Here is a 14,970-nt window from a genome sequence, read left to right as displayed (position 1 = left end):
ACACCTCAATCCATGACGGACACCACACAAATGCTGTGAGATTCAGTGAGAAACGTTTGTTTCACTGAATTCTCTGTTATAAAAGTATAAAAAATAAAATAAAATAAAAAACAGACGAAAGCGCCGCTGCTGTAAAGCAATCTGCTCTTTCCACGGATTTTCGTATCAACGCCACACCACTCAAACATGCATAGCTATAACAGACGTTTGTGGGGTCAGGTCAGATAACCATCATGTTTGTATAGGTAAGTTAGGTCAGTTTACCATCAGAATGAGTTTGAAACTGATGTTTCAAGGTAAACGTACATACAGCTGCTTTAATATTGTAATCCATGTTGTATTAAATGTATTACAGGAGTAAGTTAATGGAATAGCATCTAATTATAGTATATGTATTAAATATTTTGTACTAAACGTGTTTATACTTATGTTTTAGATAAATGGATTCATTTGAGCTATTGATTCATATTCATTCAGAATAATTTTTAAGAATGAATTGAATGGAATGTTTTAGTTCATGCATTCTCCTTTTACAGGATATACGAGAAATACTCAACAGTAGGATCAACAGTAATAACATCCTTACGAGACAGGCACCTAAGCCTCAAGGAGCGACGTCAGGTGGTGCGGTTATTGGTTTCTCATTTGATGGAAAGTTTTGGGGAAACGTGAGTACAAGTAAAATAACTTGACTAATACATTTAAATAAATAAACTAGCCTATTTAAATGATTGTTTATTTGCGAAACCCATCAGCTGAGATCAGAAAGGAGATGGCTTTGGCACTAACTGCCCAGTTTCCTTGCCTGAAGAACAACGAGGGCCATGGATTTGTAAGTTGTGCTGATTCTGATTAGAAGATAATCGAGAGCTGATAAAGAGGATCAGTCCCCACTTTTTTTCATAAGAGGGATTTATTTATTTCTTTGCTGCAGGAGTCATGGTATACACCAGGGGCCGTATTCACAAAGAATTTTATTTTACCACTAGGAGTACTCCTAAATCCCATTAAAATATTTTAGCTAGGAGTTTTCTCTTAAAAGTTATTCACAACGCCTTTCAGACCTACTCTTAGTAAGGAAAAATGACAACTCCTAAACTAAGAGTGAGTCTTTGTTGCTATGGATGACGTCAATTCTCATGCACGAGTTTCCTCGCAATGATCACGGTGATTGGTTGTTAGATGACAGGGCCATCATGCGGAACATAACACAGACGCAACAAATCATGGAATTACGACATCTAAATATGTCTGTGTCCTACACAAAATAATAATAGTAATGTCATCGAAATGCATATATAATGACATGTTTGTGCAGGCCCCAGTGAAGTGTAATTCTAAAAAGGCAGAAAGAGAGAGAAAAGTGGTGAATTCAATTAAATTAAATTAAGGTAGCCTAATACCCTAATGAAACCGCCACTTGCCTAATAATGAAAAACGACACTTGCATTAACACTTGCTTGGTTAATTGACATCCTATTAGTATAGAAGCTTGTTTCCGCCACTGAATAAAAATAAATTAAAATAATTGCGACTTTTTATCTCACAATTGCGAGATATGAAGTCAGAATTGTGAGAAATAAAGTCGCAGTTGTGAGATAAAAAGTCGCAATTAGCTTTTTTATTTTTCATTCTGTGGCGGAAACAAGCTTCCATAGCCTAAATAGACTACTTAAAGCAAGTAAATGTTGCTCCTATTGAAGTAATGTAATAGTTGAATGACGGTGGATTATGAACTCGCCAAAACGAAAAAGAAAGCCCAACTGGACGCAGGATCAGCTACTGCTGCTGGCCCAGTTGGTGCTGAAAAAATAAAAAAATAAAAATAAAAGGGAAATTCGACACTGGGATATCAAGTAAAACTACGCGTGAGACATAGGAGAAGATTTGTTTGCAGATCAATGCAGCATTCCCGCTTGTGTCGCAGACGACTGCGAGAGGCGGTGGTATGCGTTACAATCCTTTGTGAATAGGTCTTAGTGAGTTAGGAGTCCTCTCGACTTCTTTTAAGCTGTCCCAGACTTAGGTGCTACTTTTAGGGCTAAAATGCTTCGTGAATTACTCTTAGTGAAAAACATTAGGAGTCCTAAAGTTATGAGTGACACGCCCATTATTTTTAGGAGTTGCTCCTAAATTCGCCAGTTAGGAGCTACTTTTAGCCTTAAAATTCTTTGTGAATACGGCCCCAGGTCGTTATCGTCGCCCTGCAACAGGTAACCTGGAAGAAAGACTACACAATGTGAGGAAACGTCTTAGAGCCCCACACAGTCAGAGACAGCACAGCCATCACAGAATTCCTCTTCCCGACCAAGTTTTCCACTGCCAGGTTAGAACTAGGGATGTGTCATGATTGTCCGAAACAAGTGCATTTTTAAAGGGCCAAGTGAGTGAGATTTTTACTTGCAATTGGACAAGTTGCCAGTACAGGGCTCAACAATAAGGACTGTTCGATGATGCTGAGGACAGTTGATTCATTCATGTTACTATTTCATATAAATCCAAAGAGTCATGCTTAAAGAAGATGGCCATCTTTAAATATCTGCAAAGACCAGAGCATTAAAATTACATAAATGTAGGCCTATATTCCATGTACAGTCTCTCAGTTTGTTTGCTTCTATTTTAGAACACTTGATGATTATCTAATAAAATCCTCAAAACTGAAGCAATGCTCTTATAGCTACAAGTGCTTGAATGGGATGGATTACTCAAATAAGCAAATTCAGTCATTTACATCCTACATTTTAGCTTCCTAAATGACTTGCCTATATGTTTACAACAACTTCCAACATGGTTGTGACAATCATAAACAAGGGCCAGAACTGTTTTTAAGGTTAGTAAATGATGGCAAGGTTGTTTTTTTATTTTAATTAATTAATTTAATTGGTGTGTGCCTAAAAAGCTGATAATTTGAATCGGTTTTTAATCAGAGAGAGAAAACATTTGCAGTGCTAAGGGTTCCCCAGAACCAGGTTTGGGAATCACTACCCCTTTTCCACCAAAGCGTTTTGAGAGCCGGTTCGGAGCCGGTGCCTGCGCGCGAACCAGTTCTTTGTGTTTCGACAGCCAAAGAACCGGTTCTCGGCCAGGAAAACTGGTTCCAAAGCGGCACCAACTCTTTGCTGGACTAGAACCAGAGAACCGTTCTTTTACCACGTCATGCTTACGTCGGGGGCTGGGGGCGGGTTTAGATGTGTCCTAAACATCTTTTCTGACCGCAAAGCCAGGAGAAACATTTGCAGAAACACGATGTAGTCCGCCATTGTAATTGCTTTGCTTGAAGTTGGCGCAAGCGTTTCTAGCTTTTTTTAAAAAAAATTTATTGAAAACATTATGTAAGCAAAGAAGAAAACAGTCACAAAATAGAACACATAAACGGAGAGAAAAAAAAGACAAGACAGGTGTACATAACTAATCAGAAAATATTACATATCAAAGGAAAAGATTAAAAGACTTACATATTTCAATTGTTTTTAAAGCCTTCTTGGTTCACGAGTTAGAGATAATCCCAAAGTAATGTTGTACTTGCAAGCGTTTCTAGCTGAGACGTAAAGCGACGTACACAGTGACGTAACGACGTCGTTCGCTGGGCGCTCTAGAAGTGGAAAAACAAACAGGTTCTGAGGAGGTTCGCAAGTTGAACCAACTCCGAACCAACTTTGAACCAGTACCAGTTCCGAACCCGTTCTTTTTTGGTGGAAAAGGGGTAAAGATAGTTAATTATCACTCAAGTTTTTTCCAGATGTTTTCCCTAATTTTAGTGTGTTTTATCTGCTGTAGAGTCTGAGTCATCTTTGACTGAACTTCACACAATGATTGAGTGGCTAAAGAACAACAGAAGCCCCCACAGCCAAGTCGAGGAGTTAATGAAACGTACAGCACCTCATCGTGCAGCGTGGATTCGATCCTCTGATACAAAAACTGTTGAGGAAATAAACAGAGAATATCCCAGACTTAACGATTTTCCTGGAATGGTGAGTATAATTATTTGCATTTTAGGGAATTTATTGAAGGGTTGACTTGGCCTGTAGTAGAAATCCTACATTATTTAGAAAAGTAAAATGCTTCATTCTATTGTTACTTGTAATCTTGCACAAAAAAAATTTCAATTTAATGTTTTTATTTAGATATCACAGGACTTTGGAGTTTTATTCCCTGACAATGCAGACCACCTTTATGAGTTTTGGGCTCCTGTCTTCACTGACCGGATTTTACTTTTTGCAAGAAAAGAACCCAAGGCTGCTGATGTCCTTCTAGAAAGTCTGGAAACATTGTCAAATGGTAGGACATCCTATTAAAATCACATAAAGTATACAATTTCTAGTCTCTGCACAGGTAGTTTCAGATCTGTTGACCAAATTATAGTTTCATATCACTTATATGAAATTTCCAAAATTACTTTTAGTATCTAAATATCTATGTTGAGCACACTCTTTCTGGCATGTTATTGAATAAATAAAGGTACATTTCTTCTGGAATACTGTAATTATTTAAACAAGAAAAAAGTAGGGTGACACTTGATTTGATCCACTGGTTTTTTGAAAACTGTAAACATTCTTTCTGTAAACTTGTCGTTCAAGATGTTCGTGGTTAGGTTGCCTTTAAAACCCTTCCTGAGGTTCTGCCGTCATCGCCATACCGCACAGATGGGAAAATGGTCCGTCCAACTTATGCTGAAATGAAGCACAGCTTCATTGACATTAAACCAGTAAGTAAAAGCAACACTGCAACATCAGCTGTTGACTGGCTTTATATATATATATATATATATTATTTGAGGTTCATTTATTGTTCATATAAAATTTTGCACAAAAATGTAATGTTTTGGATAAAAGCGTCTGCTAAATGATTAAATGTAATGTATTCACAAAACAAATTATTACTCTGTTTTGCCTTATTTCCAAAACAATCTGCAGTTAAATGTTCTGAACAAACATAATCCTCTGATGATCCAAAACGCCATTAAAAATAAATAAATCATCCACTCATTTCTAATGCTGGAATCAATCAGTAAGATGTGCAGAAACACAGAAATGCTGTTTATTATGGACATGTAAATAAATATATTGTATCCATAGAATGTTCTTCACTATATATGCCAACTAAAGTATATTTATCTTTTAAGGTTGGAACTAATATGGTGCATTACCTAATTAGTGAGACAAGCCAGGATCCAAACATCTTGGTGCTTGGGGACAAAGAGAACTCCTCCCAAGTTTTCATCATTTTCAACGGGGAGGCAATTGAAAAGGAGACCATACTTCAAGCAGTGGATGTGTGCTTCAAAATATTCTACATCTATGACATTAACTACCCAAAGCCTTCTGCTCCCATTTGGGAGTTTTTACAGCATGCTGTCTATAATATTCCTGAAGGAGTTCCTTCGATACATTGCCACCTCCATAAAAGCTTTGTTTTCAATGTTACTGATCATCAGTAGGTTCAGTAGCCAAACACCATATTAAGGTGTTTATAACACAATGTGTACAGTATGACCTTTTTTAATAAGCATATTTATTTTTTATTGTACTAAATTTGTGTACTGTATGTACAGATGGATTTTGAATTTGTACTGCATTTACAGTTTTCTGTGTGTTTAGGCACATCTATACAGTATAGCCTTTTTAATAAGTGTTTATTTACATTTATTGTGGCACATCTCTTCATGTTTTTAATTTATTTACTGTATGTGCACGCATGTTTTAAATTTGATGTGTATATTTTAATATTTGCAACTCATAATTGTTTGTTCTATTTATTATACACGTATATATTTGCATTCTAGGTTAACTAATATTTATTACATTATTAATTTAATACTTGAAACATGTTAAAACATATTTATTGTGTTTATACTCCAATAAAAAAAATTTATTTAAAAAATTGTATTTTATTTATTAAAAATAAATATTTAACTCAACTGTTGGTTTAATTTAACCCAACTGGTATTTAACCCAATGCATTGGGTTAAAATAACCCACAGTTGGGAAGGTGCTATACCACCCCATAGTTGGGTTATTCGTTGGGTTATTTTTAAGTGAGTATAACTAGATTTATGGAACAATAATAGAAAGAAAGAGTACGGTATATGTCCTCCTGTGGATCATGTGTGATAGTGAACAGAAATGAAAATGAGGACACTGTAATAAAGACACAGCGAGGAATACACCAAACGTGTGGCCGCATATTTTAAATTCACACATGCTTCTGAATACAAATAACACACAGATGCTCTCATTTCAGAAACACCATAAAACACAATATCAACATCATACGCCGATAAATCAACAGTGCAAAGTTCATATTTGTACTCCTCTTGTTTTCAGAAGCTGAAACACTCATACACACACAATCCAGTGCAAACACACGCAAAATAATGTGATGAAACACCAAGTATTAAAGGTGACCTATAATCCAAAATTAATTATTATATTATTTTATCACGGTGTGACCACAACCACCACGTTGTGATAAAAATGCATCCACTCCACTTGTTATTTTCCCTATTAATCTGAAACAGTGTCTCAAAATGAGCTGTTCAAGAATGTTCTCCAATGTGACCTCACATTTACTTAGGCTCCACCCACAACTGCTGACAGACTCCACCTTATTAGCATAGCTCCGCCTCCGCCCCTCAGTGAGCTCTACACAGTCTGTCATGTTTATCTCCTCGCCACAGCGTTTAACAGCGGCATTCAAATAAGAAATGTATTCTTATTAAAGCTGCTAAAGTTATTCGGTCAAGAGAAGCGAGTGATTTTCTTTTGTTGTTTGATTCATACATATATAGCAGTAAATACTGTATATTACGCTGCTGTCACTTTAATACACAAATCTAATATACTCATGCGGTTTCATATAGTTATAACCGACTGTATTTGACAACAGATGTTTTAGTGTTTGTCAGAGTATTTGAGGCATGGGCTGTAAAGGCTCCGCCCTCTTCCGGAAAAGGGGCGGAGCAGCAGCTCATTTGCATTTAAAGATACATGCATGAAAACAGCGTGTCTTTCCTTCCACTTAAAAATGCATTTACAACTGGTATAATAAATGATCTGTGGGGTATTTTGAGCTGAAACTTCAGACACATTCTAGGGGACACTTAAACCTGCAGCTCCCCATCAACCAATCAGAACACCCCAGATCACATCGAACGCGTTTTTTGCGGTGAGAGGCGCCTTTTTTGAATTGTTTTCCAATGGCAGTGAGCGTTCTGCACGCGGTTTATGCACCCCGGGCGAATAAAAAAAAAAAAAATAGCTAAAAAAAAAGCAACTTTAAAGCGTTTTTATCCGCTGTCCAATCGAATGAGTGGAGAGGCGGGCCTTCCGTTGTAGTGACGAAAGCGACGGTTGCTTTGAGCGTCCAGAGACTGCAATGATGAGGATAAACTTGTGGTTCTCTCGCGGGTTACCAGGAGCTTAACAACTTCACCAACCGTAACTACCACAATGTTAACAGAAAGTAACGTTTACTTGAAACTAAAAGTGGTTACCTAGCAACACGAAAAATGTGAACGTGGCCAAAAAAAGGCAGTGTTTTCGAACCTGAAAAACACGTTCGGTGTGATCGGAGCCTATTGCATGTAGTGGGAAGTTTTACATGGGAAGAGAGTCACATTTTCTATAGGAAAGGCAAAAATCTAGCAGTATCTCTGTTATTCTGGTGATTACAATGACATTATGATATCAATATCAAACACTGCAGTGCCGGTACAGGTGGGATGTTTGGGAGTCTATTTCCCTGAGAGAGAGTGTGTGTGTGTGTGTGTGTGTGTGTGTGTGTGTGTGTGTGTGTGTGTGTGTGTGTGTGTGTGTGTGTGTGTGTGTGTGTGTGTGTGTGTGTGTAAGTTCTCAGGTCAATGTCTATGTACCCCCCCATTTCCGCTGCCATGGAAACACCCTCATCTCAAGGAACGATGGCTTTCATCATGCGGAGAACATGTGATAGTGTGCAGGACAGTTTAACTCAAACTACATGAAGAACTGCGTTCCAGAGACGGGAAATATCAGATTCATAAACTAATTACATCCTCGTTCATTATTGTGTGCCTGTAAACAAGTTCTGTGTGTGTGCATATTTGAATAACTTGTCATCACAATTCTCTTTACTTACTTTCTTGAAACATGTTCCTTCTCTTACTGTGAACATTTCACCTGTGCATGTACTTCCAAAAAAAAAAAAAATCCATGTTTTTTCATTGCATATAAAATTTTACTCTGAACATAAAAAATGGGCTTAAAAAAAGCTACTTCATGTTGACTTTCTTACTGAAAACACTAAAAGCTAATGTCATCATGAGCAAATCCCACCAATCACGTGACAGAACTTGAACTACAGCAAAACGTGAGCTAATATTTAAAGACATTCAGGAAGAGTTTTTCCCACAGGATGGTTAAATCAGTAGCCAAGACGTTTCTTCATTAACCTCTTTCAAAGTAGTTGACACACACACACACACACACACACACACACACACACACACGTTCGTACTTCACTAGCCAGGGTGATTGTCTTTAACTAAAACCATCAAAAAATGAAAACTTTGTTACTTGAAATAAAATAAACATTTAAGACTTTACAACAAGTTCCCACTAGTTAACATTAATCCATTAACTAAAATTAACTAACAATGAGCAATACTTTTGTTATTCATCTTTGTTAAAATGAGTTAATAAATACAGAACATTGTAAGTTCATGTCAGTTCAGGGCCACTAATATAATATCAACAGATTTTAATAATGTATTAGTAAAAGTTAAATTGACCAATAATTAAGATTAACCAAAGCTTTAGAAGTTTTTTTCATTGTTACTTAATATTAACGAATGCAGATAACTAATGTTAACAAATGGAGCCTTATTGTAGAGTTACCCTAAACATTAACTGGAATAAAATAAAATGCACAAAAGTAAATTTATTTTAGAACAGCTAGAAACATCTCATTTTCATTTAGTTTAAGTTGGCGTACTAAAATGAATAAAATAGTGCAGTCAAATTGATTAATCGCATGTCTTTTATTTACAAAAAAAAGTTTGTAAATAAGTCTGTGTGCATCTCGTATATATATATATATTTACAAACTTTTATATTACATGCGATTAATCACTTTGACAGCACTAAAATAAAAATAAAAATACAAATATAAAAAATAATACAAACTATAGACCTATTTAACAAAAACAAATAAAATTTACAAAAATACAAAATTAGAAAAACTTTCACTAAAAATAACATTTAAAACATTCAAAATATTTAAAAAAAAATCATAATAGGTACAGAAGATACCCATTATATTACTGGTTGAAATATTTCTCAAATAAATGTTTCAAACCGTAATAGTCTGAACAGTCACATGACCTGTTTATTATGCTGCACGTTTGATAAATTATGCTGTACGTTTCGGCGATTGGCGTCTAGTTGATTATTATTTGGCAATGTTTCTGAATCTACTTTATGTCTACAAAAACTACTTTAACTTTATTTGGCCCAACGGTAATGGAAGGTGAATTCGAATGCAGTGAATCATGGGAAAAAATGCTTTGAAAAAGATTACTTACGGTCGACTGATTAAACGGGTCGTGTTTTCATCAGATAAAGTATAAAACGATGCAGTTCACAGCAAGCGATGAGCTCCACTGACCTTTTATACACGATCTTCAGGTCTCTCCACTCCAGGAAGCTGCACATCTTGGGCTTGCGGGCCAGAACCGTCTGCACCAGCTCTCGGGTGATCTTCTTCTTCTCCTTATCGGACAGAGGAACGTACCATTTCTGCAGACGCAGCTTCCCCTGTCTGCTGAACAACAGCATGAACTGCATCTGAGATGGAGAAAGAGATCAGAAGTACAGGAGACCAAACCTATTCAGTCAGATGGTAAATAAGAGCATAAAACTGTAATTTAAATAATAAGCCACTCAGGATTGGCACAGAATCATGCAAATTAAAGGGACATTTCACCCAAAATTTTAAATTCTGTAATTAATAACTAGGGATGTGAATCTTTTGGCATCTCATGATTCGATTCAAGTACATTCTTGATGTCAGGATTCAATTAAAAATCGATTCTCGATTTTGAATCAAATTTCGATTTGATGCATAGATTTGATTGTAGCTTACTGTTTTGTGTTACTTTTCATATTTGACTGCGGTAGATAGTTTAATAGGTGTAGATGGGGAACATTTTTATTTAAAAGAGTTCATCGTAACCCTTGGAGTTTATTTCATTTTTCTTCCCAATATTCAACCCAATATTATAAAACAAATGCCCTTTAAGCTGACTGCAATCGTAACACACACGACTGTCAGTCTTCTATAATGAACAAATGTAGGCCTGAGACTAAGAGAAAAACTACTAAGTACATAAATAAAATTCCTTGATACAAAAAATAACACTTTTGCAAATATAAAACTGGTAAATAAAATGAAAATAATCAAACTACTAAGTTTCTCTGGTAAAGTACCCTAGTTTTATTTAACTCGTCTACAGAAAAAAACTACAGAAACTGAATAATAAAAATAATAAAACACTATATAGTCTTCACCATATGAATTAAATATAAATTGATCAATAATAAAGATACAAAAAAGTGATTCAGTCAAAAGCAGTGTGATTTTTTTAAATGAACATTAATGACACAATGGTTTATTAGGCTGCTGCCCCTTTAAGAAGAAATGCACAGATCTAATGTACTGTTACACATCCGATTTTCTCCCAGCTGTTTAAGTTGTCTTTACGAAAAGCATGTAAAGACATTATTAAAGTAATCCATGTGACTCCAGTGCTTTGTTAGTGAAAAAACAAATACTTTAACAATTTATTTACAAAATGTATCTCTAACACGCATTCACGTGAACACAGTTGCGTAGCTGGCAAAGGGACAGAAAGCTCTCCGATTTCATTAAAGATCTTCATTTGTGTTCCAAAGATGAACAAATGTCTCGCGGGTTTGAAACGTCATGAGGGCGAGAAATTAATGACAACATTTAATTTTTAGATGAACTATCCTTTTAATATAACATTAAATCAATTACAACAATAAACTCAATGCATCTATTCTGCATATAAAAAACGCGTAAAAAAGGCACATATATAAAGATATATATTTTTCACATTTTACTATTAATATAATAGCATACATTACTATTGTTGTTGTTGTTATTATTATTATATTGTAAAGAATGCACACATGCGGATAATATAATGATTTTATCATTATAACCAAACTCCTTGATCGGCAGTGTTACTGTGCCAGTTCATTTGCACAGACAGAGATATAAATTAATTTAAAGACCAAATGCACATAACTTGTGCGTTCTACAGATTTGATTGGAAAGCTAATTAACGCATATGCCTTAACTAATAAGCATGTGATCTCCAATGCGCAGCTGGTGTTTACACTTTGAGTCACGCGAGGCGTTTACAACCTTTTTCAGAAGGGAAATGATCAAATAACACACGACATACCTTTGTGAAGAGGTCCGTTAGTAAATGAGGGATGAATTCACATGAGTTCTGGATTCACAGTGATTCGCGTCAGTCTCAGCTCGAGGCTTGTATACAATAGATGCGAAACCGCGTCAGCTGACTGCTCGCTTCTCATTGGACGGAGGCTTCACTTGGGGCGTTTTCATTGGTGAGAAAAAGACCGTTATTCCCGCCCAGTCAGGAGCGCAGGCATTTGATTGGTTGATTCGTGCGCCAGTCAACGCTAGAGCCACACCTCCACTCAGTGTTGTTGGAAGGGTGATTGTCATACGGTTTAAAATGTGGTCCGGTTTTTAAAAGGGAATGAACGTCAGAGGATCACTTTTAGTGTCAGATTTAAAAGCGTTTTTTCAGCCTGTACCTGGTAAAAAAAAAAAAAAAACATTCAGTCTATTAAAGCGTAATTGCTTTTTGTCATTCACATGTCGTTTTATTGGCACTTAGATGACACATTATAGGCTCTCAGTTGAGAATGATAATGCACTTAAACACAAAATGTAGGCGACTCTATTAATGTATAATTTTGTGCATTCCTCTATAGGCCTACTGTAAATGTCGTGTCTTTATAATATGTAGGTAGCCTATAATCAACTGTTGTCATTGTATTGCTGTGTGAAACATGTAACCAAGGCTTCAATTTGATCAGATTAGAGGCAAAAGGCCAATTACACAAACGTGTTCATTTGCGGATCCTAACATCTCTACTTTTTTACTGTTATTTTATCTGAAAGGTTGTCAGGGCAAGAGTATTTTTCATTAAAAATATATTTAAAAATAAAATATGAAATAAAAGCACACTTGGCAATAAAGCTCTTTCTGATATGTCAGGGTGAGGCAAGTCACATATGATGCGTTTCAATATTATTAAAGTATGCAAATTATAATTGATTTACAAATTGCCTGTTGGCCTAAGCGGTCTGGACATGAACAGGAGTACAGGACTCTTATCCTTTAGGCTAATGCAAGTTAATCATTTAAATCACCGAACAGTGTTTATATGACGTCATCAGTGATGTTACAGCGCCACCAAGTGACGATTGTCGCCATGAACCTTTTTACAGATTTTTCTTTCTATTGCCATAATGCAATTAGAAAAAAAAAAAATGTGAAAGCAAAAACAACAAGGGCTCAAATACATGTGAAAATTAATATCCTTCATTCTAAATAAACACTAAAACTGGCTTTGTAAGAAAAGGTTGGAAGCATTGTGTACTTCTAATTTTACTATGCTACCTGTTGCTTGGCATTTAAAATATTTTGTAATGAATGGCACTAACTTATTTTTATTCTATACATGCCTACAGGCTACATTTCAATTTTGCTCTGTTCTGAATACCATGAATTTAAAGTATTTGGATTGGGAGTTCTCATTTAGGTTTCAACTATTTTACATAATTTCTGAATATAATAAGATGCAACTTTTCCTCTCTCAAAGCAAAGTGGACCTCGTGCAACTTTAGTGAAAGTGAAAGTGACACGTGATGGCCAAGTATGGTAACCCATACTTGGAATTTGACCTCTGCATTTAACCCATCCAAGTAAGTGCACACACATTAGGAGCAGAATAGTGAGTAGTGAACACACACTGCAAACTTAGGTTAGGTGCCTTGCTCAAGGACACCTCAGTCATATTCCTGCCGGTACTGGAATTGAACCAGCAACCTTTGGGTCACCAGTCCAACTCTGCTACCATTAGGCCATGACTGCCCCAACTTTATGTAAAATACTGTAGCCTAAATGGAATAAAAATTGTGCTGAATTATAAATGTAAAAAAAATGGATAGGCTATACAACATGGACCGTTTGCACCAATAAAACAGTTCTTTATTCCCACCAAGGAGTCATTATGGCTGTTATAAATATGAGGGTCCCTGGCTCCAAAAAGTTTGAAAAGCCCTGCATTAAGGAACCTCAAAGTAAAAGAGAAATGTAACGGCACAAAATGTCAGTGTAAAGACAAAGGTTTTTAAAAACGAAGCCTCTTTATTAATTTAGAAGTCTAAAAGTGCATCACTGATCTCCAGCGGTCACTCAGACGGTTTGCCCCGGTGCGCGTGCACGGCGGTGTGTATCTCTCGCTGCGTGATCACGCGCCTCCGGTTGAACTTGGAGAGGCGCGCGGCCTCGGTGCCCACCTGCGCGTGCACATCTGCCCGGCGTCCCATCAGAGAGATGGCGTCACTCACGTCAACAGACAGCTCCTAAAAAATAAAATAACTAAACAACTATGGAAAAATATTGAACTATTTATTAAAGATAATATCCTGCAAGAAATAACAGTAACCTTTAAAGACATTATCTTTGGATACTTTGAGTCTGACCCCAATAAAAAAAAAAGCCTGCTTTGTTATTAATTTATTTTATTGGTAAATTCTACATTCATAAATGTAAATTCACCAATAACAAACCAATTTGATTGTTTTTTTGAAAGAATTTAAAATATACCTTAACACTATTTCATCCTCAGTAAATAAGAAAGCTATTAAAACTATTTTAAATTGTAATGTCTTTAATTTGTGTACACTAATTGATATATAAGATGTCTTACCCTCATGATTATTTTTTTTCCTTCTTCATTCCTCAGTTTTATTTGTCTTAGCTATGCACTGATAGTTTGTATGTTCAGATGACATTGTACATATTATTGTATTTTGTATTGTCATTTTTGTAATTCTGATTCAAAATTGTATAGCATGTTTGTCATCTCTGTATTGTTTGCAAGCATAATAATAAAAAATAATAATAAATAAAATAAAAATAATGTCACTTTAAAATTCTCAAAAAAACAAAAACTTTAGGCTGTGTTGCATGAATTATTCAAATAATAAAAAAGCAACATCAAAAGATACGTTAATTTGGTAGCATGAATTAAGAATGAACAATAGGCTACTTCAGCATTTATTCATCTTAGTTAATTTCAACATTTACTAACGTCATTAAAATCAAATGTTGCATTTAACATTAGTTCATGCAGTGTGAACTAACATGAACAGCTGTATTTTTATTAACTAGCATTAACAAAGAATACTGTAAGAAATGCATTGCTCATTGTTAGTTCGTGTTAGGAAATACATTAGTTAAAGTTAAGTAATGAACCTTATTGTAAAGTTTTATCGTTAATTTTATGACGGATTTTTTTTTTTGTTACACACCTTCTCAATCTTGTAGATGTAGGCAGAATATTTCTTGATGCTCTGTTTGCGTGTCCTGCCTGTTTTAATGGACTTCTGGAAGGATTTCAAACTCCTGTCAGATGATGTTTTCATGATTGATGCTCTGATGCTGCTCAAGCGCTTTCACAGAACCGGAAGTGACGCTATTGATCGCCGGAACAATTTATTGCGTCTCTGCTCGTCTCAGCACAGGTGAAACATTTCAGTCCTAATAAATCTTCTTTCCCTAATTAAGACATTCAATCAAATGCCATTGCGTTAGTAGCCTATAAATTAATATATTAAGGTTGATTCAGTCATTAAATACATTAA

At 35.6% G+C, this 14,970-nt stretch overlaps 1 protein-coding gene, 1 long non-coding RNA gene and 1 pseudogene across 10 annotated transcripts in view; 1 reads left to right on the top strand and 2 right to left on the bottom strand.

Annotated features, from left to right (window-relative positions):
* LOC143725515 (AP-1 complex subunit sigma-2) overlaps nucleotides 1-11,564 on the bottom strand; it is a 79,381-nt gene extending 67,817 nt beyond the window's left edge. For all 8 annotated transcript variants that reach the window (XM_077217978.1, XM_077217985.1, XM_077217981.1 and 5 more), the window contains exons 1-2: nucleotides 11,465-11,564; nucleotides 9,640-9,818 (exon numbers count right to left, since the gene is read on the bottom strand). Coding sequence is in view for 7 of the 8 variants with exons in the window: in XM_077217985.1 (XP_077074100.1) it covers nucleotides 9,640-9,818 (179 nt within the window). In the remaining variant the exon portion in view is untranslated. The remainder of the gene's footprint in view (nucleotides 1-9,639; nucleotides 9,819-11,464) is intronic.
* Nucleotides 13-5,512, top strand: LOC143726037 (uncharacterized; annotated as a pseudogene). The gene is made up of 9 exons (XR_013198376.1): nucleotides 13-35; nucleotides 537-668; nucleotides 748-832; nucleotides 935-947; nucleotides 2,184-2,326; nucleotides 3,778-3,971; nucleotides 4,125-4,278; nucleotides 4,578-4,705; nucleotides 5,123-5,512. The product of XR_013198376.1 is annotated as an uncharacterized LOC143726037 (transcript).
* Nucleotides 11,565-13,448: 1,884 nt separating the features above from the next.
* LOC143726079 (uncharacterized) lies at nucleotides 13,449-14,927 on the bottom strand. The gene is made up of 2 exons (XR_013198379.1): nucleotides 14,638-14,927; nucleotides 13,449-13,686 (listed from the first exon to the last, which is right to left on the bottom strand). It is a non-coding gene; the product is annotated as an uncharacterized LOC143726079 (long non-coding RNA).
* Between the last annotated feature and the right edge of the window lie 43 nt (nucleotides 14,928-14,970).

Source organism: Siphateles boraxobius, unplaced genomic scaffold, assembly GCF_051911475.1.
Source record: "Siphateles boraxobius isolate OS27281-9 unplaced genomic scaffold, OSU_SipBor_1 77, whole genome shotgun sequence".
NCBI lineage: Eukaryota > Metazoa > Chordata > Actinopteri > Cypriniformes > Leuciscidae > Siphateles > Siphateles boraxobius.
The sequence above is the reverse complement of the archived record's forward strand: the minus strand, read 5'-3'. Positions and strand labels throughout refer to the sequence as shown.